Source organism: Amblyomma americanum, chromosome 1, assembly GCF_052857255.1.
Source record: "Amblyomma americanum isolate KBUSLIRL-KWMA chromosome 1, ASM5285725v1, whole genome shotgun sequence".
In the NCBI taxonomy this organism is placed as follows: Eukaryota; Metazoa; Arthropoda; class Arachnida; order Ixodida; family Ixodidae; genus Amblyomma; species Amblyomma americanum.
Genome location: NC_135497.1, coordinates 67,221,157 through 67,248,825, shown reverse-complemented (window position 1 = coordinate 67,248,825; position 27,669 = coordinate 67,221,157). Strand labels below are relative to the sequence as shown.

At 53.1% G+C, this 27,669-nt stretch overlaps 1 protein-coding gene across 1 annotated transcript; it reads left to right on the top strand.

The window, feature by feature from the left end:
• The first annotated feature begins 3,416 nt into the window (after positions 1 to 3,416).
• Positions 3,417 to 27,464, top strand: LOC144112954 (uncharacterized). The gene is made up of 3 exons (XM_077645798.1): positions 3,417 to 4,500; positions 4,538 to 7,323; positions 20,555 to 27,464. Exons 1-3 carry the CDS (start codon positions 3,510 to 3,512, stop codon positions 27,227 to 27,229), a joined length of 10,452 nt encoding a protein of 3,483 aa, XP_077501924.1. The 5' UTR covers positions 3,417 to 3,509; the 3' UTR covers positions 27,230 to 27,464.
• The last annotated feature ends 205 nt before the right edge of the window (positions 27,465 to 27,669 follow it).

Below are 27,669 nucleotides of genomic sequence, written 5' to 3'. Positions count from 1 at the left end.
TTTCCGCTGGACTTTTCGTTCCCAGGCATATCTTCAGCGGAATTGTAAATAGGTCGCTAACGGTAGGCATTGTTTGCTGGACATATAAGACAGGCCACCTCTGGCGCTGCGCTTTAGAGAAGTGTCAGGACGTCTGTACGTTCTCATTTTGGGAAAGGTAGCCGCCGCGGTGGCTAAGTGGTTATGGCGCTCGGCTGCTGGCCCGAAAGACGCGGGTTCGATCCCGGCCGCGGTGGTCGAATTTCGATGGAGGCGAACTTCTAGAGGCCCGTGTACTGTGCGATGTCAGTGCACATTAAAGAACCCCAGGTGGTCAAAATTCCCGGAGCCCTTCACTACGGCGCCTATCATAGCCTGAGTCGCTTCGGGACGTTAAACCCCCATAAACCAAACCAAACCAATCATTTTGGGAAGGTACCGCTCAACTCGAGACAGGAAGGAAGCCTAAGCATTGGATGAGACGTGGACTGATTCAATTTGAGTTCTATTTATACATATTAGTTGCGAATGTGCTGGAGGGCTACATGGGTTAAACAAAGCTGCACATGCATTTTTACATGCACGTGATCCGGCCGGCACCGTTCCTTCGAATGCCTATACATCATTCGTTCCCTCTATCGAATTTCGCATAAGTGGTGAACTATCATCACTTTCCCGAACACAGCGCAAGGTGGAAAATAAGCTTTTCGCCTCTCCGGCGTTCATTTAGCGTGCAGTGCACCGTATGCGCTGGAAGGCATGTGGACCATTGCTAACGAAGTTTATTCGTGAGAAACCGGACTACAGTGATGATCTGCGCAGCATTTTTCCCCTTACCCGCACGACCAGCGGCAATGCTGAAACTGCCACGGACACCCGCAGCCGAGCGTTGGGTCTACGCGGTGTAGCGGCGAGCCGTTTCTTTTTGCATTCGGGATCTACTCCGCACCGCGGCCGGATCGAACACGCGCAAAGCCTCGTGACGTAGAATTGACGACTCCGTAGCACGCAGCGTGACGCGCGCACAAAACGAGGTCTGCAAACGTCCCGCAGCAGATCTGCCTCAAACGAGGCGCGGGAAACGGGCTGCCCGTCAGCAGACTGGCGCTGGAAAATGAAAGTCGGTAAGCGGCCGGCCTCGGCCAGTTAATCGAGTCGGCAGCGCACCGTGCCCCCGACGACTGACAGTCGACGATTGAGAGGCTCCGTCGAAGAGTGGCAGTCGTGCGTCGAGTGGGCACCCAGCTGCTCTTGAGGAAGTCCGCCGATCCAGGCCAGCGGGGAATGCCGGGCCTCTCTGTGCGGGCGCGCCGGGGCAGGCTACCGCACCTCGTGCATTTCATCTGGCCGCCGGGCTCCTGTAATCAGATTCCTCGGCGGCGCGTTAAAAGCACGCGGAATGCAGGGGCGCAACGAGTGGACGGCAAACGGCAAGCGTCCCCGTGGACGCGTGGGGTTGAACGACCGCACGAGGGCGCCAACGCTCGCGGTCGTACAAACACACGGCCCACCGAAGTCGGGGCCGCGCTTCACTAAGCTCCCTGAAACAAGTCGACTCGAGTGGAGTCGAACACGCTCGAGACGGCGGCGCTTCCTATGCCCGCCAGAGCAGGTCCAGGAGATCCGCTGTCCAGTTGTTGCACTGCGACCCACTGTCCGTGTTTGCGCGTCTTCCAGAGATGTCTGTCGCTCGTGCAAACTGTCACAAATCACCCCGGTTTAGTTGACCCTCTGTGCGTGCCTGGGGGGGGGGGGGGGGGGGGGGGGGCTATCAAGGGCCATGAAATCCCGATTCAAATAAGCAGACGTGGCCAGCCTCGTTTGTCGCGTGAATCTGTGCCGCCCTCAGGGTGACCGGTGGCAGCCGAACGACTCGGCGATTCACGTTCCGTGCAACACCGCCAGCTTGCGTTCTATTCCTTGAAAAAAAAAAGAAATGAAATGAAGATCTTATTCACCCAGGCAGGGAGGCAATGTTATCTTCTCACTACATTCAAGGGCATTTGTAATCTAGAGTTCAGTGTTCAATGCAGTTTAGTTGTCGTTGTTCTTGGTTTGCTGGAGAATTTTCCCAGTGTATGGAAATTTTCGACGCGGAAATAAATCGCATGAGCCGAGAATCTTTATTTAAATTGATAGAGCGCCTTTATGAGTCAGAACACAAACCTACAAAAAATTTATGAACAGCACCGAAGAAAATTAGGTGTAATTAGCATATCTTGAGACTGCAGTCGCGTCAGGCGCCTTCTTTAGCACGCGGGTTCAATATCGGCACGTGTTACTTGCCATAGTACGGCATGTTGCCGAGCTAGTTGGTCTAGCATTTTCAAACTAGGAAAATACACCTGCCTGCCCGTTGTCACCTTGTCTTATTTGTCTGTGTGAATTTATTTCCGCCAAGGTGTACTTTCCTAGTTTCAAAACTACTTGCCATGCAAAGCGAAAACTCGCCCTCCCGGCGCAGATCAAAGGGCGTTGTAGAACATGCGTACCCTCGCCCCCTTTCCCCACGGAAATCAGTTTTTCGTCCGAGCGTGCTGTCGCAAGGGCAGTGGTTCCTCGCGCACTGAGCCGCTACAGCAATACACTCTAATGAAAGAAATGATGATTGAAACAGTTTGGTCGTGACCGTGTTGATAGCATATACAAAAGCAAGGGCTGCCCAATTTGCATCACTGTTGTGCAAAAAGACGCCTTCGAGCCCACAACCGTGCTCAGAAAAAGAAGAAAAAACGAAATATAAAAGAAATAGGCAAGTTCCCAAATAGATACGGTCCAGTGAAAGCTTCTCGCGGTGCCCACATGTCCTTGTGACTTCTAGATTTCATTCATGTTGTAGTTTGTACAATCGCTCGAAGCAGTTGCCGCTCCACCTATATTTCGTCCTATCGACTTGACACAATGTACACAAAAAGCATTTGTTGTGCAATAACCGTCTTTATTCTAACACTGTGGCTGCTAATTATTAGTTTTCACAGTGCCGTACGATTGTGAGTAGGATATCTTTATCAGTGGCGAAGCACTGTAACACATGGGCGAAAAAGAAAGACGTAAGGATGAACATAAACTCGACAGTTAAATCTGTAGGAGTTGAAGAACTCGAAAAGAACAATAATAAAAATGCGGCTTTACAGAATAAGATGGAAAAGCATAAAATATTCTTGTCGCGCTTCAAGTACGAGTGCTGCTACGTTCATGAAGGGGAAAGGCGGGATTTGGGCGGAATCGGAGGACGACGACGAGGTGCGTCATCGGGAGGTGGCATCGCCGATGCATGACCATTGTTCGTCGTGGCGCGGGGGCGCCGCAAGCGCGCGTGACCAGCACGGGCTTAGAGCTCGCGGTCACGGCCGCACGCGAAGTGCGATGCTGAGTCGAACCGAAGAAACGGCGGGCGTTCATCGCAAGTCCCCGCCTTAAGCCCTTCCCGTGGCCCATCAAAGGTCAGTGGCCTCGGCAGACCCCCGCGGGGTTTACCATCTCCACCCGGCGCGGGTCGCGACCGCTCCACTCCCGCCCGGTCTAGCAACATGGCCGCTCCTCCCGGCGGTTCACCCCGGGCGCCGCCCCCGGGCTTCCCCCCTGGCCCGCCAGGCTTGCCACCGGGTGGTTCTCCGGGCCTGCCACCCGGTGGGTCGCCTCGACCCGGTTTCCCGCTGCGTCCAGGCGGAACGCCCCCTCGCACAGGACTGACGCCCCCCCGGCCGCCTGGAGGCTCACCCCTGCGGCCTGGTTTTCCTCCGACGGGTCTCACGCCTCCGCGGACGCCGGGCGGTGGACCGGTGCCGGTGCTGCCTCCTCCGCCACCGGGACTTCCGCCACCGGGACTTCCGCCACCGCCGGGGCTTCCGCCACCGCCGGGGGAACCCGGCGCGCCGCCACCTGAAGGAGCCCCCCCGGTCGAAGGGGCCCCCCCAGCTGATGCGTCCGCCCCGCCGCCGCCGCCGCCACCTCCTCCTGCGGCGCCGGCTCCTGCGCCGCCACCGCCACCGCCACCGGCAGCATCCGCTGACAACGAGCGAGACGTGCTCGTCAAGAAGTCCAAAGAAGAGCTGCAGCAGCTAATCAACAAAAAGCTCGAGGCTTGGGACAAGCTAACACTCTCCAAGGAGAACGAGGAACGCATTGAAGCTTTACGCAAGCTCATGACCATTAACAAGGACGAAGTCGAGCTGGCAGGCAAAGTGGGTCCGAAGGACAAGTTGATGGAGGTAATGGACACGAGACTAAAGCTTGCAAAGGAAACCTTGGACCAGATCAATGCCGAAATCAAGAAGGAAACTGCCGACAGACTCAAGACTCTAGATAAATGGGAGCAGGGCGCCATACAAGACATCAGAAAGCTCAACCGAATGGAGTCAGAGCTGGCGATGCGTTTGGCCAAGCGAGGACGTCGTCCCATGGGCAGGTCTTCAATGGACCAGATGGATGAACCAGACATGGAGGATATGGAGGGAGACATGGACAGAGACATGGACCGCGGACGCGACAGGGACTGGAATCGTGACAGAGGCCGGGATCGTCCCCGTGGTCGTGACCGAGACAAAGACTACGACAGGGGACCGTGGTAGAGACCGAGACAGGGACTACGACAGGGACCGTGGTAGAGACCGTGACAGAGACTACGACAGGGACCGCGATCGAGACAGGGACCGAGACAGGGACCGAGACAGGGATCGAGACCGTGACAGAGATCGAGATCGCGACGGAGACCGTGACAGAGACCGTGACAGAGATCGAGACAGAGACCGTGACAGAGGTCGTGACAGAGATCGTGACAGAGATCGCGACAGAGACCGCGACAGGGGCCGTGATGACAGGGGACGCGACAAAGACCGTGACAGCGACACAGATAAAGACCGAGGAAAAGGTAAAGACAAGGACAAAGACAAGGAGAAAGAAGATGCAAAGGAAAAAGCCAAGGCTGAAAAGGAGGCCCAAGAGAAAGAGAAGAAAGAAATGGAAGAAAAAGTGGAGGCAAAGCAAACTAAAGTGCAACGAGTGAGCATGATAGAGCTTGAGACTGGAGACTCTCAAGTGTGTGATGATAACCTCCTGAAGTTGCACGAGCTTGAATTTCGAATTGCCAATGACATGCTTAAAGGAAAATACAAAGGAAGAAAAGGTCGTGAGCTAACTTCAAAGGAACTCAAAGAAAAACTGCGCAGGTTGTGTGACCTAGAAGTTCAGATCGCAGATGAGCTATTTGGTCAGGAATCTGAAGCTTCAGGAACTGTGGAAGTTGATGGCACCATCACCAAGGCCACCATCAAGCGATCGCCAGAGAGAGGGCAAAGGCGGGACAGTCGTGACACTGATGACCGTCGCGATCGAGAGAGATACGGAGATCACGATAGCGACAGACGAGATTTCTCGGATCGAAGAGATTACTACGACCGTCGAGAATATTCCCCGGAGTACATGGACCAGTACGCCGGCCAGATGGATTACAACCCACAAACAGCTGAGTTCCGGGCTGACTATAGACAGATGACAACCCAGATGGCACCGCAAATGCAGCCCATACCTCAGATGCAGCCCATGCCTGCGATGCAACCAATGCCTCAGATGCAGCCGATGCCGCAGCCTATGCCCCAGCCTATGGCGCAGCCTGCGCCTCAGCCTGTGATGCCTCAGCCAATGGCACAGACAGTCCTTCAAAGAACAGGGCCAGGACCGACTCTGGGAGCCATCGAAGAAATTGGCAATGACCTGGTTCGCCACCAGGAAAACATTGAAGTATCCGGAGAATCGGGTGTTCAGGTGATCAAGCACACCACGCACTCTGAGCTTATTCGCTGCGGGTCAGCGGAACCTCACGCAATGGAGTTAGCGTCCAAGCCCGCTTTCTCTATGGAGAGCATAGATCCTGGGCGAAAGCCGATTGTGGCCACTTTCGAGCAGGTGGCCGATGACCAGACAACTGTCGTGAAGCTGAAAACAGCCATTGATATTGAGATCATCCCGCAAGGTACTAACAAGCCGCTGTCCATGGCGGAGAAAACCGAGGCAGCGACGCGGTCCAAACCTGAGACCGAAGAGGATGAGCCACCCCCGCCGCCAACGCCACTTAAAAAAAAACGCTCCACGGAAGCGCAGCGGGCACGCTCTCCGACCACTCTTCGCTCACCAAGCCCGCCCACCATCGAGGAGGAAGATGATGACGCCCTCGACGACGAAGAGGAGCCTTTGGCGCCGCAGGTTCCGGAGCTGGGCGACCGTCGCGTGGCCGCCGACGACGAAATTCCGCCAGGGCCGTCCTTCTGGCAGTGGATCTGCCAAAGCATCTACTCTCCCCGCGGCGGCGCCTGCACTGTGACCGCCGAGCGGACCGAGCGGGCCGCACCTCAGGGCCGCGGCCGATCACGGAGCCGGGACCGCGACGATCGAGTCCGCGAGAAAGAAGAAGAGCTACGCCAGCTGATCGACAGCGTCATCAAGGTCTCCCAGGACGTGATTCTAGCGAGGCGCGCAATTGAGCTGGGTGGCGTCGGCGAAGACCGGTGCGTGGGCAACATGCTGGAAGCGGAGGGAAAGCTCCGCAACTTGATCGACTTGGAGATGAGACTTGCGAACGAGCTCTCGAACTTCAGGAACTCCGACATGGTGGCGAATGAGGAGTCTCGTATTAGCGTGCTGAACGCGGAGGAGAAAATTCGTCAGTTAATCGACGTGGAATCTCGCCTAGCGGAAGGATTTGTCGCTGAGCGCAAGTCTTCGGTCAAGTCCAAAATCTCCGACGCCATGTCTGAAGGCGCCATGCGCAATTTCGCGTTTGAAGAAACCGCCCACGGTACAGAAGTGCGAGGGATGCCCCGAAACGTACCGAAGAAGCCCCGCAAACTGCTGCCTCATATGCTCCCGGACAGCTCACCTGGGCGGAAGTCTAAGGCCACGGACAACGAAAGCCGCAAGGGTCGGCGTAAGAAGTGCGCCGACGCCGACGAAGAGTACGAACCGGAGGAGCGGCGCAGCTCGCGACCGGCGCGCACCCGGTCCCGGCGGAGGGCGGAGGAAGACGATTCGCGGCCTCCGCGGCGCAAGGGCCGAGACCGGGGCGACGACGAGAGGCCAGCACGGCGGAAGGGCAGCCGCCGAGGCCAGCAGGACGAGGGCGATGAGGACGACGTGTCGCGCCGCCGGGCGCGCGGACGACGCTCCAAGTCTCACAAGGCGGACGATGGCGAGGACGACGACTCCTCCAGGGCGCGCCGGGGCAGCCCACTGCTGCGCGGCCGTCGAGACCAGTCGCCGAAGAAGCGTGGAAGCCCGACCAGAGGCCCGCAGAGGCAGTTGATCAGGGTCCAGGAGGGAGTGCCCGTCAAGATCAGCCTCAGCGGAAAGGTCAGAGACGAACCTCTTAAGTGCCTTGTTGCAAGCGCGTCCTGTGGTCGTCGTATCAGGGAGGGAATTTATTGTACATGGACTGCTGAATGTACTAAAGCGTGTCCATATAATTCTTAATCTTACTTGCACTCAACCTAGTGTTCAGCTCAACAGTTTACCTAAATTCTCCCTCAGGCGCTATTTTAATTGCTGAGAATGCTTGCAGTCGAATGTGAGACATAATACACCGTCATACCCTGTGCGTATGCGTCCCGTCGTGAATAACGGCCGCGTCATTCGCGCCCGGAGCACTGAGTTCTATCAGCGCTGCCATGGTGGCGTTAGCTTTCGTTCAGCGGTCGTAACTCTCTGAATGGTTTTGAGCATAAGGGGACAAGGAGGACGCTGATGAGCGCGCCTGACTTAAGCGTAGGAAAACAGCTACACTCATTCTGACAATTTCAGGCCGTGACACAAGCCGCCGCGGTGGCTGAGTGGTTACGGCACTCGGCTGCTGGCCCGAAAGACGCGGGTTCGATCCCGGCCGCGGCGGTCGAATTTCGATGGAGGCGAAATTCTAGAGGCCCCTGTACTGTGCGATGTCAGTGCACGTTAAGGAACCCCAGGTGCTCGAAATTTCTGGAGCTCTTCGCTACGGCGTCTCTCATAGCCTGAGTCGCTTTGGAACGTTAAACCCCCATAAACCAAAACCATCAGGCCGTGACGCCGGCAGATCGTGGCCTGAACTATCCTCGCACGTTTGCGAGTGACTCGCCCCTGTCACTGCAACAATCGCGTTATGCCGGCGTTTCGTCAACAAACGAAATGCCTAGGGAATCCGGCCCCTGATTTGCTGACACCACCTGGAATTTTAGGAGCGCAAATTATTCCAAGACAAGCTACTGTGCGCGTGCGTTGAACAAAGCTCCCAGACCTTAAAATGCGATGTGGTTAGATATTTAACTTCTCTCAAGGTTGCCGTAAACATAAGCTTAGCGGCGAGTCGAAATGAGCATGGTGAGGTCGGGTCTTTTCGGGGCGTGTCCGGAGAGACAGACAGCCAGCAGTATGCTAAAAATGGCCTGACGTTTATTCATGCGAGCATCCGGGCAAGAGTAACTTCAGAGCAGTAGTTGTGGCTCCATTTACTGGGGCGGCTTCGCCACCATGCTGAGGCTCCTTGTCGCCCTCTTTATCCTTGCATTCGGCGAGGTTCGCAGCCGCCCTATAGCGCAGCCTAGCCGCATCTGCCACCAGTGCCATGCTCTTAATGTGCGGCAGACCCGGGAGCAAATAAGGAACCCGTCCATCACCCGCTGTCACTTACAAAATGACGATGCTGTAATCGTGTAGCTTTATTCCGTGCTCAAGCTGTGGGGAGATGAAGTGCACCACAAGCTGTGAGTGGCGTCAGCGGTGTTCGTAGTTTAGACTGAAACAAAGGGCGCGAAAAGGGGCAGCTAGGCAGGTGGAGGATTTGCGCTTTTATCAGGCGTGTATACGAGAGATCAATAAAGCAGGCATGCTTGAGTTAAGGCGCGTTAGGTCCTGCCTGTCTTTGCTCACGCGATCTCGGTTTGTTAATCTCGGTTCGTGGTTGGCGCATTATGGCCAGAGCTTCAGCTGCGCCAATAGCCCCCAACTACAACTATCTTGGCCTGCTAAGCAGGTGGCGAGAAATGCTAGGATAGATTACACTGCAAACAAGTAGAACGGCGAAAAAACAGCTTGCATTTCATGAATGCAAACGCGCCCGATGAGCTAGTGATTCTTTTTCCTGTCTGGTTGTGCCAGTGCTCGACCGTGTGGCAAAAACTTTGAGGCTAACGAGAAGGCTTGAAATTAAAGTAAGAACAGCCTATTTAGTCATGAAAAGACAGTAACGCATAACGGTAAAGCAACATGAAGAGAGCAGAGTGGGCTGTGGGACGCGCACGGTTTCATGATATTCAGGTGAAATAAAAGAAACCAGCGACATGGGTAGGGCATGCAACGGGGAACAGAAACAAATTACCGTAGTCCCAATGTGCAACAGACTGGATTCCAGTAGATGTTAGATGTAGGCAGGGGGCAAAAGAGTGAGGTGGACGGATGAGATTAGAAAGTTTGCGGCGATAAGGAGGCAGCAGCTGCAGGCGCACAAACATTACTTATTAAGGAACAGTTCAAGATGCCTGCAGTGGGCGCAGCCGGGGTGATGACGACGATGATTATGAACGCCAGAAGGATTACACGCACTAGTACGCAGGCACTGAGCTTCGTAGTTTCGTGCCAGTTTTCGTGAATAATGATAATAATTTGTTTTTGGGGAAAGGAAATTGCACAGTTTATGTCTCATATATCGGCGGACACCTGAAGCACGCCGTAAGGGAAGGGATAAAAGAGGGAGTGAGAGAAGGAAGGAAGAAAGAGGCGCCGTAGTGGAGGGCTCCGGAATAACTTCGACCACCTGGGGATCTTCAAAGTGCACTGACATCGCACAGCACACGGGCAACGCATGCCTTTCGCTTCGTGCAACCTCTCTCGATATCGGGTGGGACATGCTGTCATAAGACGCCGCGAAAAGCTTCGAATTGCACACTGAGCCAGCAAACATGCAGCGGTTTGGTTATTTGTTTCTGAGGAAAGGAAATGGCACAGTATTTGTCTCACATCTCTGTGGACACCTGAACCGCGCCGTAAGGGAAGGGATGAAGGAGGGACTGAGAGAAGAAAGGAAGAACGAGGTGCCGTAGTGGAGGACCCCGGAAAAATTTCGACGACCTGGGGATCTTCAACGTGCACTGACATCGCACAGCACACGGGCGCCTTAGCGTTCTTCCTCCATAAAAACGCAGCCGCCGCGGTCGGGTTCGAACCCGGGAACTCCGGATCAGTAGACGAGCGCCCTAACCACTGAGCCACCGCGGCGGGTTATCCAGAGTTTTCGTGACCGCGAGACTTTTCTGCAGCCTCCCGGTCTTTATTAGTGCGTGATCAGGTTCCGCGGCAGATCGCACGCTGTTTTGCTGATTGCACTAGTATTGCCTGTACTGACGGTCAGTGTCCGGTGTTTTGCTTCCTGATCTGAAGTGGTCGGACTGGAAGTGATTGCAGCCGCACGAAAGTACTGAATTCACAATTTTTTCCACCAGGAGCGCATCACTTTTCGATCTAGCCCCCTCCCCCCCCCCCCCCCCCCTCCAGTGGCTGTGCACTTCCGGCATCGATGTGCTACTGTCTGCATGCAGAAGAATGAGGAGGGCTTCTATACGACGTCATGCAGAGACAAGCGGCATGTGCATTACCGCTGGTGGGGATTACGTTGAAAAGTGATGCGGCTCATCGAAAAATGACATTCCAAACGTTCATGTGAGTGCAACACCTTCCGATTCCCATCCCGTTTTAGGAAGTTGGAAGGCAAAGCTGAGCATTCCACGCAGTTTTTGTCTCTGCTCCTTTCCCCTTAACATTCACACTCATTCGCACTGCGAAAATATGGAGCCCATTCAGCCGGCAGTTAGTTTTCCCTGTATAGAGAGTGGAAAAGGTGCTCTCGCCGGGGTACATTGACTCAGCGACTGTTGCGACGCAGAGATCAGACTTTTGTTCAACGTACATGCATGTCATACCCAGAAATTCTGGACAAGCGTATTTTTTCAACGGGAAGTTATTATGGACCCAATTTTGTCATATATCGTACGACTCCGCTATAACCATCAATAAATCCGCAGATCTGCCCTCGGGAGAATTGTATTTTCTGCTTGTAAACTTATTCCCATCGTCAAATACATTTCCTATTGGTTTTTCATGGCAGATTTGCGAGGGATAGATAAGCCTTAAAAGGAATATTTTGCTAGGTATCGGAAGAATGCACCATTGCCTTCAATATTTTCGTTTGGTAGCTTACAATATTCCACATTTTCCTCACTCTTAAAACTGATGTCCAAGCAGCCTGGACTTGTTTTGCACTGCTTACGATACGGCCACGCAGGCACGACCAAAGGAAATACAAATCCAGTTTGGTGGACTGCAGAGCGCCAGAAATCGGGCAAAAGCCCGCACCAAGCGAGGTCTGCGTTTTCGCCTCCAAGTCGGCCGGAGTCTGCGCCAAACGACATCTGTCGGCCTCTCTGTCCTCTTCGCCTTTAAGTAGAATAGCCTCCGCCCCGCTCGGGACTAACTTTGGGTCGGTCGCTAAGTGACCAACTGAATTTCCATCCTTTACGTTTGGAGTACTCCCGGGCTTACTCTCGCTTCCGTATTTGAAGGCGGCGAGGGAAACTAAAACACGCGTTTGCGGAAATTGTTGCAGCTTGACCGCCCAGGCAGTCCGGACCATTCAGCCGGCCCGCCACCCAAAATTACTTTGGAAGGTAGAGAGGTACACATTAAAGTCATGTCAAATCCCTTTGGCGCTGTCACCATAGCGGCACCCTGAAACCCTCCAGCTACAGGGCTGTTGAAAGTCCATGCTCGAAAATAGCTGCTGCAGCGACGTGCACAACGGTTCTCGGCCAATTTTCTCAGCCTGGGCATCTCATTGCCTTGTACTTGATCAGTGGCCCTTCTGAGCATTATGTAAATGTCTGCACACTTAATTGAGCGCTAGTCCCCCGCACTGCGTCAGCGGCCTCTGGTTTCGAGGCAAGTTGTCTTACGCACCCTACCCGAGGCTTTTTCTTTTTTTGGCAACAACCAGAAGCAACTACTTGCAACGCCTCCTGCGCGTATGGCGGCAACCATTGCGTAGCGTCGCTTTCACGCTTAGGTGTGAGCTGGATTGCGAATCCGTTCTTTCAAGGGCATAGTGTTCGATGATGATGGTGTTCGGGGCCTTAGGATAGGATGGAAGTTAGGAGCGTCCTCTGAAGCAGGGTGGTGGCAACTGTCACCATGGTAGGCTTTTTTTTATTTCCTTAAGCAATCCGTCAAACTTAACGATAGTATCTATAAATGCGCCATTTTTCTTCCATTTTTAATCCTGAACTTGTAACCTAACGTCACTGCCCCGCTTTTGAGCCACAGCTATTCTAATCCCTTTTTGCTAACTTCTACCGCATATTCATTCACACGACCTATGCTATCTATAAATCCTAGGGCTTCGGGGAAAGTGACTGTGCCTGTATCGACATCTGGATGGATACTGTCACATTATAGCATAAAATGTTCAACTGTTTCTGCAGATTTTCCGCACACTTCACATGCGTCATTTCCTTTCGTAGCTACGCGTTCTAAGACACCCTGATCTAGGTTCAAAGAGGAGGGAACTGCCTCTTGAATCAACTAACATAGAACGATTCGTTTTTGATCTGCCTTTTACAATAGTTCTACATTCTGTTTCTTTTCCATTGAATCTATCCAATTTCTACCTTCCGAGTTTTTAACCTGTCGTTTAATGCTCTGTCTTTCTCCGTCCTCGTGCCTGGCATACTTACTGGTTAGCTTGCTAGTTCTTTTCCGCCATTGTGAGTGAACGCTCTTTCTGTACAGGTATTTAAATACCTTAGCTTCTCTCCTGTTATCGTCCAATTTTTACAGGCGTTCTTCGTACAGTATTTTACTCTGAGCTTCCCGTGATTCGAACGATGTCCAGCCCATATCCCCCTTTACTGCCTCGTTTGTGGTTTTTCCGTGGGCACCTAGTGCTAACCTTCCAACAGTTCTCTGATTTACTTCTAATCTCTACTGAATTTCTGCCCTTAAGAACAGAACCGCATTCCCAAAAGTAAGCCCCGGCACCATTGTTGATTTCAAAATATCTCTCAGTACTTCATAATTGTTGTAATCCCATAATTCCCTATGCTTTATTATCGCAGCATCTCTCCGTCCTTTCTTCCTAACCGTCTCTTCGCGTTTTTCTTTGTATCTCTGTCTTTTGTTTGCCCGAACTCAGAGATATTTGTATTCTGCCACTCGGGGTATTTCATGGCCTTGTATTGTAAGTACCTGATCAATGGAATCAAAGTCGTCAGACCTGATTTAAATGCGCTAAGAGTGAAACCCAGAGAGTCTTGTTCGTCTCCACAAGAATTAACCAGTGTTTAAATCTTCTTGGCTATCAGCTAATACTATAAAATCGTCCGCATACATTAAATCGGGGAGCCGCTGCTCTACGACCGTTCCGATTAATCTGTATGATAGATTATAACCCTGATTACTTTCATGTAGACTTCTTTACATGCTAATCCTATAAATCATCAACAGCGGGAGCGATAGAGGACAACCCTGCCTTAATTCTTTGGGTACCTAGACAATTTTCATACTTCTTATCACTTACCGTGTAATTTATTCTTTATTATCTCGGTATATTTCTTTTAAGAAATCCATTTTCATGACCGATACCTTCATCTTTGAGTATGTTCCACTAGAATTCATTATTTACATTGTCCTTCGCACCGCATATGTCTATGAAGGCTAATTACATGGGCCTGTTTTCCGCTCTAGCTGTTTCTACGCATTGGGTAAGCACGAACAGGCTATCATTTAAGCGCCTGCCGCTTCTGAAGTGCTCCAATTATCTTATCACTTTCAATCCATGCCGGCATTTTTTTTTATTTCACCGCCTGCATTGTGTGTGTGTGTGTGTGTGTGTGTGTGTGTGTGTGTGTGTGTGTGTGTGTGTGTGTGTGTGTGTGTGTGTGTGTGTGTGTGTGTGTGTGTGTGTGTGTGTGTGTGTGTGTGTGTGTGTGTGTGTGTGTGTGTGTGTGTGTGTGTGTGTGTGTGTGTGTGTGTGTGTGTGTGTGTGTGTGTGTGTGTGTGTGTGTGTGTGTGTGTGTGTGTGTGTGTGTGTGTGTGTGTGTGTGTGTGTGTGTGTGTGTGTGTGTGTGTGTGTGTGTGTGTGTGTGTGTGTGTGTGTGTGTGTGTGTGTGTGTGTGTGTGTGTGTGTGTGTGTGTGTGTGTGTGTGTGTGTGTGTGTGTGTGTGTGTGTGTGTGTGTGTGTGTGTGTGTGTGTGTGTGTGTGTGTGTGTGTGTGTGTGTGTGTGTGTGTGTGTGTGTGTGTGTGTGTGTGTGTGTGTGTGTGTGTGTGTGTGTGTGTGTGTGTGTGTGTGTGTGTGTGTGTGTGTGTGTGTGTGTGTGTGTGTGTGTGTGTGTGTGTGTGTGTGTGTGTGTGTGTGTGTGTGTGTGTGTGTGTGTGTGTGTGTGTGTGTGTGTGTGTGTGTGTGTGTGTGTGTGTGTGTGTGTGTGTGTGTGTGTGTGTGTGTGTGTGTGTGTGTGTGTGTGTGTGTGTGTGTGTGTGTGTGTGTGTGTGTGTGTGTGTGTGTGTGTGTGTGTGTGTGTGTGTGTGTGTGTGTGTGTGTGTGTGTGTGTGTGTGTGTGTGTGTGTGTGTGTGTGTGTGTGTGTGTGTGTGTGTGTGTGTGTGTGTGTGTGTGTGTGTGTGTGTGTGTGTGTGTGTGTGTGTGTGTGTGTGTGTGTGCGCGCGCGCGCGCGCGCGCGCGCCTGTGTATGCGTGTGTGTTGTGTGTGTGTGTGTGTGCGCGCGCGCGCCTGTGTATGCGTGTGTGTTGTGTTTGTGTGTGTTGTGTGTGTGTGTGCGCGTGTGTGTGTTACTTGTTAGACTAGATTTTGAGCCACAGACAAGGTGTGGAGGAAAACTGGAAATTAGGATGCTGTGCCCTGGAATGGAATTGTGCGGCACTCAACGGTGCGCGCTAAGCGTGTGCTCTGAAACCAACCACTCTGTACCCAGATGGCAACGTTAGGTGTCAGCGACGCGTTAAAGAACTCCGCAGGGTTGAGCAGCGCGCACAGGACGAGGACAGAAGGCCTATCAATCCTGCTATGCAATACCAACATGCCCAAACTGCTACGTTAGTTCGTTAAAGCGTTTAGACGATTGTGTGGACATTATAGCATTCGAACGCACGGAACGCTGAAGAAAATGTTTGGTTTCTCTTTTTCATTCTTTTCGTCATACAAAGTCATTGCTACCCCAAAGTACTGCTCTGACTTTGTGCGTGGTTTGACATGGTGCTGTAAATTGAAAATTACGGGGTTTACATCTCGAAGCGACACATTGGCTATGATGGACGCCGTAGTGGAGGGCTCCGGAATCATTTATACCACCTGCTATTCTTTAACAGGCTGACATCGCAAAGCGCACGGGCGTTGCTGTATTTCGCCTCCGTCGAATTACGGCCGCTGCGACCCGGATTGTACCCAAGATCTTTGAATGAGCAGCCGAATGCTAAAGCCACTAAGCCACCTTGACGGGTCACGTGAGGTTCCTGTAGGTTAAGCTTGAATTACTCGGCTTATATGCGTAGCTAGAAATGTATACTGTCTGATGTGCGCGCCAAAGTTGCCATCATTCGTGGTTGACAACCAGGTTGGCGAATTGGCGATTCAGTATCTATACATTCCGCGTAAGCATTGCAGAAGCAAGACAGAAATGGTTTGTACTGCGTTCTGTGTTGCTGATGTGGATTGGACGAGCATAATGGCTTCCACTGTGCCGCTTCATAGGTTCATGTGGTGCAAGTCATGCACAGACATGAAAAATTTCATGAAATTTTGAGGCGCTAAAAAACAAATAGGTTTTTCGTGTTTTTTTTTCAGGAAAATATGAAAGAAAACGAAAGCAACGATTACGCAAAGTGCTTCGCAACAAACGATGCATTTATTTCTTTGACATTGAAAGGAATACAGTTATTATATGATTGCACCACCAAAATCGCAGCTGAGCATCCTGGTTGAGAATATACGCACGATTTCAGATCAATGCGTTCTGGCCGACGCATTGCATCAATCTGCGTCCGACTCATTTCCACTAGACGGATCCAGGCTTCGCTGTGCAGCGGGCGAATTCATCCTGGCATTTAGGTTAGAACGCTCGCATACAAGTTTTTCCACTCGCTCCTCTGTAAGCCTGCTGCGTAATTTAGTGTGCGCATTTCCAATCTCTGACCAGTTCCGTTCACAGGCCGCAGAAGGTGGGAGAATCTGCAGTACGCGACAGGCGAGAGGGCTCAAGGGCTGGCGGGAGCAGTCCTTGCCGCCACGTAGATGGATCTAAGCGTTTCGCAGAATCGCAAACTCCTTCTTTTGTCTAACTATCTTTACAGGTTCTGTACTCTGCGATGTTAGAAGTTCCCGACGTACAGCGATAGATGCTCTGCCTGGCCGGAAATCCAGTCAAACGTGACCGCCACCTGCGCGTCACCAAGGTTTTTGCCACGATACCTTGTGTCTAGGAGGTTGGCAGTAATATTAATGGGTCACACACAGAACTCCTCACCAGAGGTGGGCATCTGACCTCAGAAATCTGGACGTCACCTCAACCTCAAAAAGAATTTGCCGACCTCACTCAACCTCAACCTCATCGGTTGAGGTTGAGGTCTCCTTAGGCGCCCTCACCTCACTTTTCCTGAGGCCACTGCTGACCTCACTCAACCTCAAATTGAGGTTGAGGTCGGCTGCTCGACCTCAGAAACATAACGAAAAACAAAACAAAAAGTGATTAAGAACTTTTTCAGTTAAGAACAATTCTGAGAATTCCTGTGAGGCAGGAAAGTCAAAATGATGATGGTATTATTTAATAAGGTGTATACAGACACTATTGATGTGCACGCAATAGGAGAAGCTTATAATCTGGGATGAACCCTCAGAGAGTATATGGCCTGCGGGCAGGGGTGTCCTATGCGCGGTTACCAGTACTTTATATGTGTCAATAGTTGGCAACCTGCTTCGTGTATGCTTGTTCGTATTGGAAGCCTATCGCACATTCACGCACGAGCCTGCAATAGACAAACACAGACATTCTACACCATCTACCAGAAATTGGGAGGAGGGGGGGGGGTATTCACGATACTCTTTTCAGGCTTGAGAATAGTTACCGAATATAAAGAAACTGGTCGCCGATGTACTTTCCAATGCGACGGTTATACAGACGCATATCAGTATATTTTGATTTTCTAGCTCTATCCGGCATAGCGAGAAGGCTCTTTTCAGTACTCTGTATGCTGCCTTCGAAAACACTTAACTGCGACGACTGTAGTACACCTACAGAGGCACGTTGTATTTATGTCTGTGTAGAAGCGATCGAGCAACTTCTATTATTAATGCGAAAGCATTAAATGGCTCACTTTCCAGGTCATATCCGCAAAAAGTGTCCGCAAGAAATAGCGCCATGCGACGTCACGAGCCGACGAGCCACGCGACGATGATGCTGACGTCACATAATTAATCAATGCTAATTAATATAATTGGGCAACACTAAGACTCATTTTTATTATTAGTGATGACATCATATGAGTGCGACGTCATACCAGGTCACGTGACGGCGATGTAATGTGCCATCAAACCTAGTCACGTGACGGCGCTGTAATATGACATCACACCTATTCACGTGACAACGATGTAATTTCTCGTCATACCAGGCCCCCATCCACACCCCTTCCACCCCTATTTCAAGATCCATATGGATCCTACATTACTACACATGCGCGCATGACGCATTGCAAGAGGGCCCACAACCCGGCTCACATTAATGACATTCGGATTGTCCTGCAGATGAACGCGCTAGTTCTCATATCTGACACACTGCAAAGATCATGTAACGACACATGCCTTTGACTCTCGAGATGATGGCGATGATGATGATGCTAACAGTGTATCCTTATGAGCCCGGAGAAGTCTGATATACCGCTACCAAATTAAAAGTTGCCAGAATATTGATTAAATATTGTACATTACCCGGCAACCGAAGACAATTATTGTGCGGGAAAATAGGAATACCGGCAGCTAATAATTAAGGATGTTGATGTTCCTGGGAGGTCAAGACCCCCCTGTTTCAGCCACTTCCCTCCAGGTGCCGATGGTAATAGTTTCGAAATCCTTGGAAATCTCCGATGACTCGGTGAACCAACCTGCGGCATTTTGAAAGAAAGGGCTAGATTACGTCTTCGAACACTGCGACAACTATTAAAATCACACGGGTCGAATCAACTGGCCTAGAGTGGGCAGCGTGAACCGCTCTGTCTGTCAAGAACACCATGGCTCTCCGCTCAAATTTCCCCGCAGCGAAATCTTTTTCTTTCCGAGCCCCCCCCCCCCCCCCCCCCAAACACCTACCGTCCCCCACCCCGAGGAAAAAAACAAAAAACCGCCTAAGTACTCATACGCTTCAACAGAATTCTGGCTACCATTTCGTCAATCAGTATAAGACAAGCTGCTCCTAGTCAATCACTTGTTTTCCTTTAAAACTGAATTAATCAATGGTACGCCAGCATCCTCGACGTTTTTTTACCCACGAGCACCGCGCGAGCATTCTGCGAAGCCATGGTGAACGATGGGTCCCTGAAAAATAGTTAAAGGAAAGATATCGTGTAGTGCCTGGAGGTCTGCAAGGCAGGCCGCCGACCTAACTGATCCCATACGAGAAAAGAAAAAAAATAGAATGATTAGAAACACAGAAACAAAAATGGCACACTAAAAACAGAAGCGAACAACAGTGTGCCCCATTAAACGTCATATTAAAAGGTTTGAAACAGCGACTCAGAAGCACAGCGCGAGCATTTAATCAGTTCCATTCACATATCTTCATTAAAAAAAGGAAAAAGGAATCAGCTACCATATCATCATACATTCATTATATTTTTGAATTTTTCGCCGCTGCAACACCGCTATGCTGGCACGTTCGCGTCGTGTTGTGGTGTTTCGGCATAATAAGCGAATTTCTGAGAAGGAACAAGGAACAGGAGACCAAAGAGACGTTATTGGAAAGGATAAAAAAGCGAATTTATATTTGTATCTGCTTGCATTATGGAACGGGATTATACATAATTAGTGTGAAATTCGAAAACAGAAGTCGCCGATCAAAAGCTTCGACGGTGTTACAGGTTTTTCTGGCTTCGTGCTTTTTAAATCAAATCAGCAGGTGTCATTGTTAGGAACCACCTGAATCACATTCTCTCGCCTGTGCCGACTACTCCAGTTTCTGTTAAATCAGCTTGTAATGTACAGCAAGATCCCCTTTATTCGACTGGAAGGCAAGAGCCATGACGTCAGTGCCGGCAATGAGCATGAACACGAAGCAGTCTTGCTTGGGACCGTCCGCGCTGCGACGAATTTATTGCGTCCTTGTTGGACTGAACTTATTTGTTTGTGGCATCAAACAATGCTACCGCGGGTCAACGTGAGTTACCTGCTTTGCGCGCTCCCGGGAGTTTGAGCCGACCGGCAGGCAGCTACGGGTGCTACGCCAGCAGGGCAAGGGAGAGGGAGAGTGGCGTGCTGTGACGCTTGAGGTTGATGTCTGATTTACTGACCTCACTCACAAAATTTCGAGCCGTCGCCGACCTTACCTCAACCTTCACGACGTGAGGTTGAGATCATTTTGATGTTGAGGTCGACCACATGAGGTAGAAACCTCATGAGGTTGCCCGCCTCTGCTCCTCACGCCCTCTCATCACAGGCATTATGTGAGCCTGTTCTTGATTTAATCTACTAGTTTGCAGCCGCGCCGCGACTTGCTTTTTGATAGGTCTGGAAGACTTCGTAGACGTCCGACAACAATGCCTTGTCAGATTCAAGCGTAGTAATCGCCGAGGAGACTGGCGTCACCAGGTCTAAGCAGCTGCGCAAGTGCTTCCAAAACACATCCTCTTCCAAGACGACCTGCCGCATCGATTTCTTCACCCCGAGATCTCCCATGATTACAGTTAACCTGCAGTGCTTTCTTGTTGTCGAGGAGGCTTTGTAGTGAGTGGGTGAGGCCGCCCCATCTTGTCTTGCTAGGCAGTTTGAGTGTTGTCAGGGTACTTTTTGTAGGACAACAGATGTTTTGCGAGGCATGTGGCGGTAGGAAAGCCGTGCGTCTCGTCACAGTACTTGCAGAACGCTTGCAGCTTTTCACCCCTTAGTAGGCGAGTCACACACGTTAAAATGTTTCCAAACGTGCGATAGTGGACGAACCATAGCGAAAACTTGGGATACTCTCGCTGCGGTGAAATACTGGCCAATAGCCGAACTAACGTTAATATAAGTCGAAGCGTGAAAAAACACGGCACGCCATTTGAAAATGACGATGGCTATCCTCCACCGGTTTCGAGCGACGGGAGGTGGATCACTGCGATCTGACAGCGAAATCAGAACTCGTGGCGAAAAGTCGCGTCGTCGTGTCGCGAAAAAAAAATCAGTCTGGAAATTTTTAAAATTTTACCCACATTGAAGAAAAGACGAAAAAAATTTTTTTCTGACCTTTTCATTGTTTTTTTTTTCGACTCCTCACATCTCTAGTCATGCATGGTCGCTCGATGTCTCTGTGCAGATGCTGGAAGGCAAAAAGAGGCGCTCCAAGTCTGGCGAGAATTTCACGGATATGGCGTCCGCCCCGGAAATGACTCGAAAGGCCGGCGTCTCAACGACTGAAGTGTCATCGTCGATCTCAATCAGCGATGACGTCACCGAGGCCACGACGACCGTGGTGCGGAAATCCTCGAGCGATGGCACCATCATCGGCAAGCGCTCCATCTCGTTCGGCACTCCGCGGAACAGACCGGCGAAGGCGCGGACACCTTCCAGCGGTGCTCGCTCGGGGAAGGGCTCCAGCCAAATTTCCGTGCTGACCATCTCCCTGAGCGACAGCGATGAGGTAGCCCCCCAGCGGTCGCCATCGTCGCAGCAGAAGAGAGCCCGCCACATCATGGCGGCCCGGTCCCGCCCAGAAAGCCCCCAGTGGACGCCGCCACGGCCCACGCAGCATGTGACGCGGTCATGCAGCCGCCACCTGGCCATGCAAAAGGCTCAGTTCCGCTCACCACGTGGCTACTCCCGGAGCCCTTCTCCCAAGCCCGGTTACCCGGTGGCGGCGGCTGCAGCCGCGGCGGCGCGCATGTACTCGGCGAGCCCCCAACGTGTTCGCAGTCCTGTCCGTGGGGGCAGCCCTCGTAGGACAGTGTTCGAAGTCGTTGACGAGACGGCCTATTACGCCGAACCAGTGGTTCGCGACCGCGCGCGGCTTATGCGTCGAGAAGACCAACGTTTCCAGATGAGCGCAGATGAGCCGAAAACTCAGCGCGAAGGCAAGTGGCACGAGCCAAAGTTACGCGTCAGCTACGCGTCTCGTGTGCCATCCCATGGTACCCATTCGACGTCCTCTCTAAGCGTGTCATCCACAACGGCACTGAATTACGAGCGGGGTGACGACCCACCCAGACACCACCGCATCACGTCACAGCTGGACCGGTATTGCGAACCGCCGAGGGTGGCATCGTACGATTCGTCCCGACGCCAGGCGTCGTCCTCAAGACCGTATAGTTACGTTTCGCCAATGCTGGCGTATCTGCTCCCGTCGAGAAGGGCTCGTGGAGTCTCCTCCCAAGGCCGCGACACCTCAGTGTCCAGAGCCAGCAGAGGCTCACCGCCGAGAGCCGATCACGAAGGCTCGCCTGGAAGGCTGCTTTTCAGAGTTAGCTCGTCAAGAATGGCCCGTAGCGCTTCTCTCCCGAGAGACAGCCCTAACGCCTCTTCACCGCGACTTTCTCCGTCACTACGCACGCCGAAGATCAGTACTTCAAGAGATGTTCGCACTCCCCAGTCGCCTCGCCGCAGCCGCAGTCTGCACCATCGGAGACAAGATTTGTCGCCTGCCAGGCTAAAACTGTGTGTAGCGTCATCGTCGCGTCTCGGTAACGACACGCCCTCATCGCAGCTAGAAAGTCCCCCCATACCATCCAGGGGAACCTCACCAGAGTGGTTGGAGCGCGATTTCTTTCCACGCGGTCCTTTGTTTCCCCCGCCACCGAAACCTCCCGTGCCGCCGCCGATGCCCCCTCCTAAAGGCTTCTCTATGACACCACTTGGTCTCGAGAGCACGACCACGTCGGCTTCAGCCATCCGCATAACCATGTCCCCTCCACCAATGCCACCTGTTCCACCTATGCTACCGCCACCAACACCCACTGAAATTGCAGCCCTACGGGCCGCTACAGTAACCATGGCAGATATGAGACGAGAGTCGAGCTCCTCTGAACTGGAGTATGGCGCAGAGGAGGTTGCGCACCAGGTATATGAATACCGGCAACTTCAGTTTGAAAGGCTATTTCACCCGGATTTTAATGCGCTGCAAGGTGTTGACGATCAGCGGCAGCAGCTGCAGCAGCAGCTTCAGGAGCTGGAGAGAGTCCTACAACAACAAGATGGTGCACCTGTATTGCAGGTTCAATTTCAAAGCCCTGTTGACCCGTCAGGAAAACCGTCGACTCCACTAGCACAGTCCGTGCTTCAAGTACAATTTCAGGGCCCATCGCAGCCAGTCCCTCAAGTTTTCCAAGCTCAAATCCCGACAAGGGCGGAGAGTCCGGGCGTTATACAAGTGCAGCTCCATAGTCCAGCCGTGCCTTCAGAACCACGGCGAACAGAGTCTACCAGTATTTCCCGCACCACGCAACCCGAACAACCAGGAGTATTGCAAATTCAACTTCAAAGTCCACTAGATCTACCCTCTACTCAAGGCGCTGCACAACCCGATCAACTTTCAGTTTTGCAAGCACAGATTCAAAGCGCGGCGGATTTTCCCACTTTGTCAAAATCTCCGCAAAGTGACCAGCCTGGAGCCATTCAGCTCCCGGGCCCCTCAGAACCGCAAAGCACCATAGCGGATCAGTCTGCCTTGTTTCAGATGCAGATGCAAGGATTGGCCCAGATGCCACAGTTAGATCAATTAGCACAGCAGAAGTTTCAAAGCCAGCTAGGCTTTCCTATGCAGGAGACTGGTCAGGTTCAGCAACCCGAGCTGCCTGGAGTGCTCCAAATGCAATTTCATAGTCCATCAACAGCTTCCATGGGGTTCGTAAACCAGCAAACCGCACAGGCAATAGATATTGAGCAGTCATTACTGCGCTCATCAATGGCACAAATGGAGTTTTCTGGCCAGTCTATGCCACAGGGCCATGTTTCTTGGTCGTCAGCGCCGCATGTGGGACTTCCAAACCAAACATTATCTCAAGTCCAGCAGTCAATGCAGCAAGCAGGGCAGCTTGAGCAGCCAATGCTTCATTCATCAATGCAGCAGATGGGAATGTCTGGTCACCCTGTGTCATTCGGCCAACAAGCTGACCAGCACTTCCTCGAGATGCAGTTTCAAAGTACACTTATGCCTTCAACAGACTTCCCTACCCGACCTTTACCTCAGCCTCCGTTTCAGTGCATGCCAATGGATCAAGGGGGTGCCCAGGCTATGTTTTTAGAAAATCAGCAAGAGCAGTTCCAGCGACAAATTCAACTCGGTGTATCCTCAATGATGACTTATCCACACGGACCAGGACAAGCCACGCAAAGTTCAGTACATCAGCTTCAGCCACAAGGACCACCTATGCAAGAGATGAGAGACTGGGCTCATCAATCAATGCAAGGAGAGCCTGTGCAACGAATGCAAGATTGGGGTTCGCTGATGCATATGCCTGCGCAGGCTCTGCAAATGTCAGAGCCGATGTCAGGGCCGGCTATAAGAGATGGCACATGTCAGGCAATGGGTCAACTCCGCCTGTTCGATCAGCCACTGCCATCACGGCTGCCGTTTAGCCCTCGAAGACAACCGCCTTCTCCATCAATGCAAATGATGATGCAGGCAGACCTACTGGGAAGTCGTTCATCACCGCAGGTTCACCTACCTGGGTCGAGAATGCCTTCAGCAGAAATGCGTTTTCGGGATATGCGCCAAGAGCAGCTGCTGCGACAGAAGTCCCAACCTCACACTCTGGTTATGGTTCAAAGATCTGACCGAGATATCCGCCGTCCAATACCAGAGAGGATGCCACGGCCTAGGAGCAGCGAACCACGAATGCCGCGGCCTCCCAGGAGTGGCACGGACGATTTCGCAATGCGGCCACCGCCATGGAGGACTCGCATACCGATGCCCCCTCGAGGAATGTCACCGTCATCTCGACCCGAGATGCACCCTCCCGTGCCACCTCCTCCGCGGAGCTTCCCTCCACCACGAATGGTAGCGCGCATGCCCCCACCCGATCTAGTCAAGAAAGAGCCAGAGCCAGCTAAAAAGCCCCCACAAGGTGATGCGCCCCCTGCAAGTTCCCAGGAATCATCTCCTGCTTCAAGCCAGCAGCAGACACAAAAACCTCCAGAAGCCAAACCTCAGCAGTCAGAGCAACAAAAGCCACAGCCGCAACAACAGCAGGTGCCACAACAGCGAGAACAGCAACAACGGAGGCTAGCATCGCAAGCCAGCGAGCCTTGCATGCAACAGATCCCACTGCCTGTGACAGGCTACGAGCCTACGACTCCTGGACCTCCTTTCCCGAGGTTTCCATTCCGCGTACCACGTCCACGGTCAGCAACACCGCTGAGGTCATTTTCTCCCCTTCCGCCAAGGCCTATGTCGCCTTCGCAGCCCCGCCTGCCAGATTTCCGGCAGCTGGAACTGCAAACGAAGTTACAAAAACTAATCCTGGAGAGGCAGCAGCAGCAAATGCAGGAGCAAATGAAAGCTGCCGCCCGCCTCCAAAGTTCACCGAGGACACCTAGGAGCCCTGGCAGTCCAGTGCAAATACTGGTCCGAAGTTCACCTAATCTGCCACTGTATGGCCAGCAGCAGATGCTCCTGCAACAGAGAATGCAAGAGCAGTATAACATGCACAGAATGCAGCAAGCCAACCAGATGAACAGACTTCGAAACATGACGAGTGCCACTGACGGCGGGGGGTTCATGCGCCGCAAGATGTTAAGCGCTACGAAAAGCAGCATGCCGGACACTGACAGCGCGTCAGATTATGGCAACGGGACAATGGACTCAAAATCAGTGGCTGCTCTGTCCAACATGATTGAAGCGCGCAAGCCACCACTTTCGCCACACGCTCACGCGCATGCCCACACACAGAGGAAACAGAACTATCGGCATTCTGCCATCGAAACAAGAATGCGCAATTCTCAGACCGAGATGGTTGTTTATTTCGTTGTTTTACTGGCGACAATTATTGGCCTCTGGACAGTACTCGACATCTATGGAAGGCGCACGGTGGTGCACTCATTAAATGGCAGCTACATTGCAGTTCCGAACGCTACCATGAGGGGTTTCAGAGACAGCTCAGGTCAGAGCGGCATACCAGCGAACGTCAGCGGGCAACCTACCTTTGAACTCTGCAGTTCAGCACCGTGCCTAGCCGAAGGCAGCTATGTGTCGCATCAGTTGAACTGGAATGTAAACCCGTGCGAAAGCATGTACGAGTTTGTGTGCTCCAACAGTCCACCCAAGCCGGCTGATGAGCTGCTCTTGTCCGACCTGGAACTTTCGTTGCTGCGCCAGCTACGAGGTTCTCCCGCCACGGGAAGCCCTGCAGCTAGAGTCATGCAGGACCTCTGGAAGGAGTGCCTAGACCAAGAGACACGCAATCGCCTAGGCTGGGGTCCGTTGAAACACATGTTCAAAGCAACATCACTGTCAGACTGGCCTTACTTACAGTTCACAACTCAAGGGGAACGTGCTGTGTGGCAGGCCGCTGCCCGTGCACTGCGCTACTTCGGTCTGGCCACGCTGGTTTCGTTGGAGCCAAGTGAACACCCTTTGCTGGGCCGCAGTCCTCTGCTGGCTCTGGACAAGCCTGTGCTGCTGCTTCGGCCCGGCAACGACAGCTCCTGGTACTACGAAGCGGTATCCCTGGCGCTCTCTTCGGTGGCTCACAAGAACATCGCCAAGCACCCGTTGGCGCTGGACGTAACCAACTTTGCGCGGCAGCTTGCCAGTGTGGTCCGGTCGCCCGGCGCCTCTGGAGACCTTGGGCGTGATGCCAAGCTGGAGCGGCTCCGCAGTGTGCCGCGCTACCGGCCGCTACTCGTAGGTTTCCTTCAGAACGACACACTCGTGAGCGACGACACGGAGCTACTGCTAAAGGCCCCCGAGTACGCCATCCGCCTCGGTTACCTGCTGGACGACACGGCGCCGCACGTGGCGCTCAACTACATCGGGTTCCGGCTGCTGGTGCACGTGTCGCCGTTCCTGCCCGAGTCTGTGCGCAAGCTGGTGCCGCTGCGGGCGCGTCAGCTGGGACTGGGCGACCACGGCCCGGGCCAGCTGGTGTGCCTGCGCGCCGTGGAGCATGCGCTTCCGACGCTGTTCTACCGAGCGGCGTACGAATCTCACCGGCCGCTGCTGGACGCCCTGCTGGCGGCCGACCTGGGCGGCACGCTCAAGCAGGCGCTGGCCTCGCGGCTGGCGCTCCTGCATTGGCTGGATGGCGACACGCGAGACCGCGCTCTCCAGCGGCTCCACCAGCTCGAGCCGCGACTCCTGTTCCCCTCCTGGGTGACCGACGCGGACAAGGCCGAGCAGGACGTGCGCCAGGCTCCGCACGTGATCGCGGGCGAGGGCCTGCGCTCGTATGCTCGCATCACCAAGCACCTCATGCAGCGCCGGCTGCACAGCGCCGACCCGTGGCTCGGCCAGGCACCCTCGGACGACCAGTGCTGGCTGGGACCCGGCCGGCGCGTGCTCTACGTGCCGCTGACGGCGCTCAACGCGAGTGCGCCAGCCCAGGAGCCGTTCGTGCTGCTGCAGCTGGCGCGGCTGGGCGAGCGGGCGTCGCGCTGTCTCGTGCGCCTGCTGCTCGACGGCGCCGGCAACCGCGCTGAGGACCCGCGCGCCTGGTGGACGCCCGCGGCGCGCCAGGGGCTGGCCGAGCTGCGCAAGTGCTACACGCTCCAGAGCCGAGGCGAGCGACCCACCGCGGCCGAGGAGAGCGCCGCGCTTGTGGTGGCGCACGCTGCGTTCGAGGCGCGCATGCCGGCGCTCGACTTCCGGCTCGAGAACGCGGTCTCCATGTCCCTGGACCAGCTGTTCTTCATCCACTACACGCTCGGCTACTGCGCCGCCGACTCCGACGTGGCGCGCCGCGTCAACCTGGCCTTGCTCAACTTCGGCGGCTTCCAGCGGGCATTCACCTGCGACGTTGGCACTCCGATGAACCCACGCAAGAGTTGCGACTTCTGGTGAACGGCACCAGCACGCGGCCGAAAATTCTCACTAGGGCTGGAGGAGGATGGGCCGCGAGTTGTGTAATGCATGTTCTCCCACTTGTTCCTTCTTGCCGCCGAGCTGTGTGCCAGGAATACAGCGGCCCGTTGCAGTACTAAATTTGGTGCATTCACTGCTGAGGAACAACCACCAAGGACTGTGCTAACCACGAATAAAGGAAGACCCCGGCGGGCGGCCATGGCTTTGTTTTTCAGGGTGTGCCTTGAATACGCTATTAATCCACAGGTGGAGAATTCCAACAGTCTCGTCTAGCCGAGCAGAGTAACCAGATTCCTTAAGTAGGAACCCTGGAAGCCAGAGCCTAGGAACGAAGCGAAACAGCTGCTCGTAGTATTGCAGGGTGCTAAGACTCCTTTCCTTGGCGTGGGAAGTTTGCTACTGATAAGCTGTCACCTGTG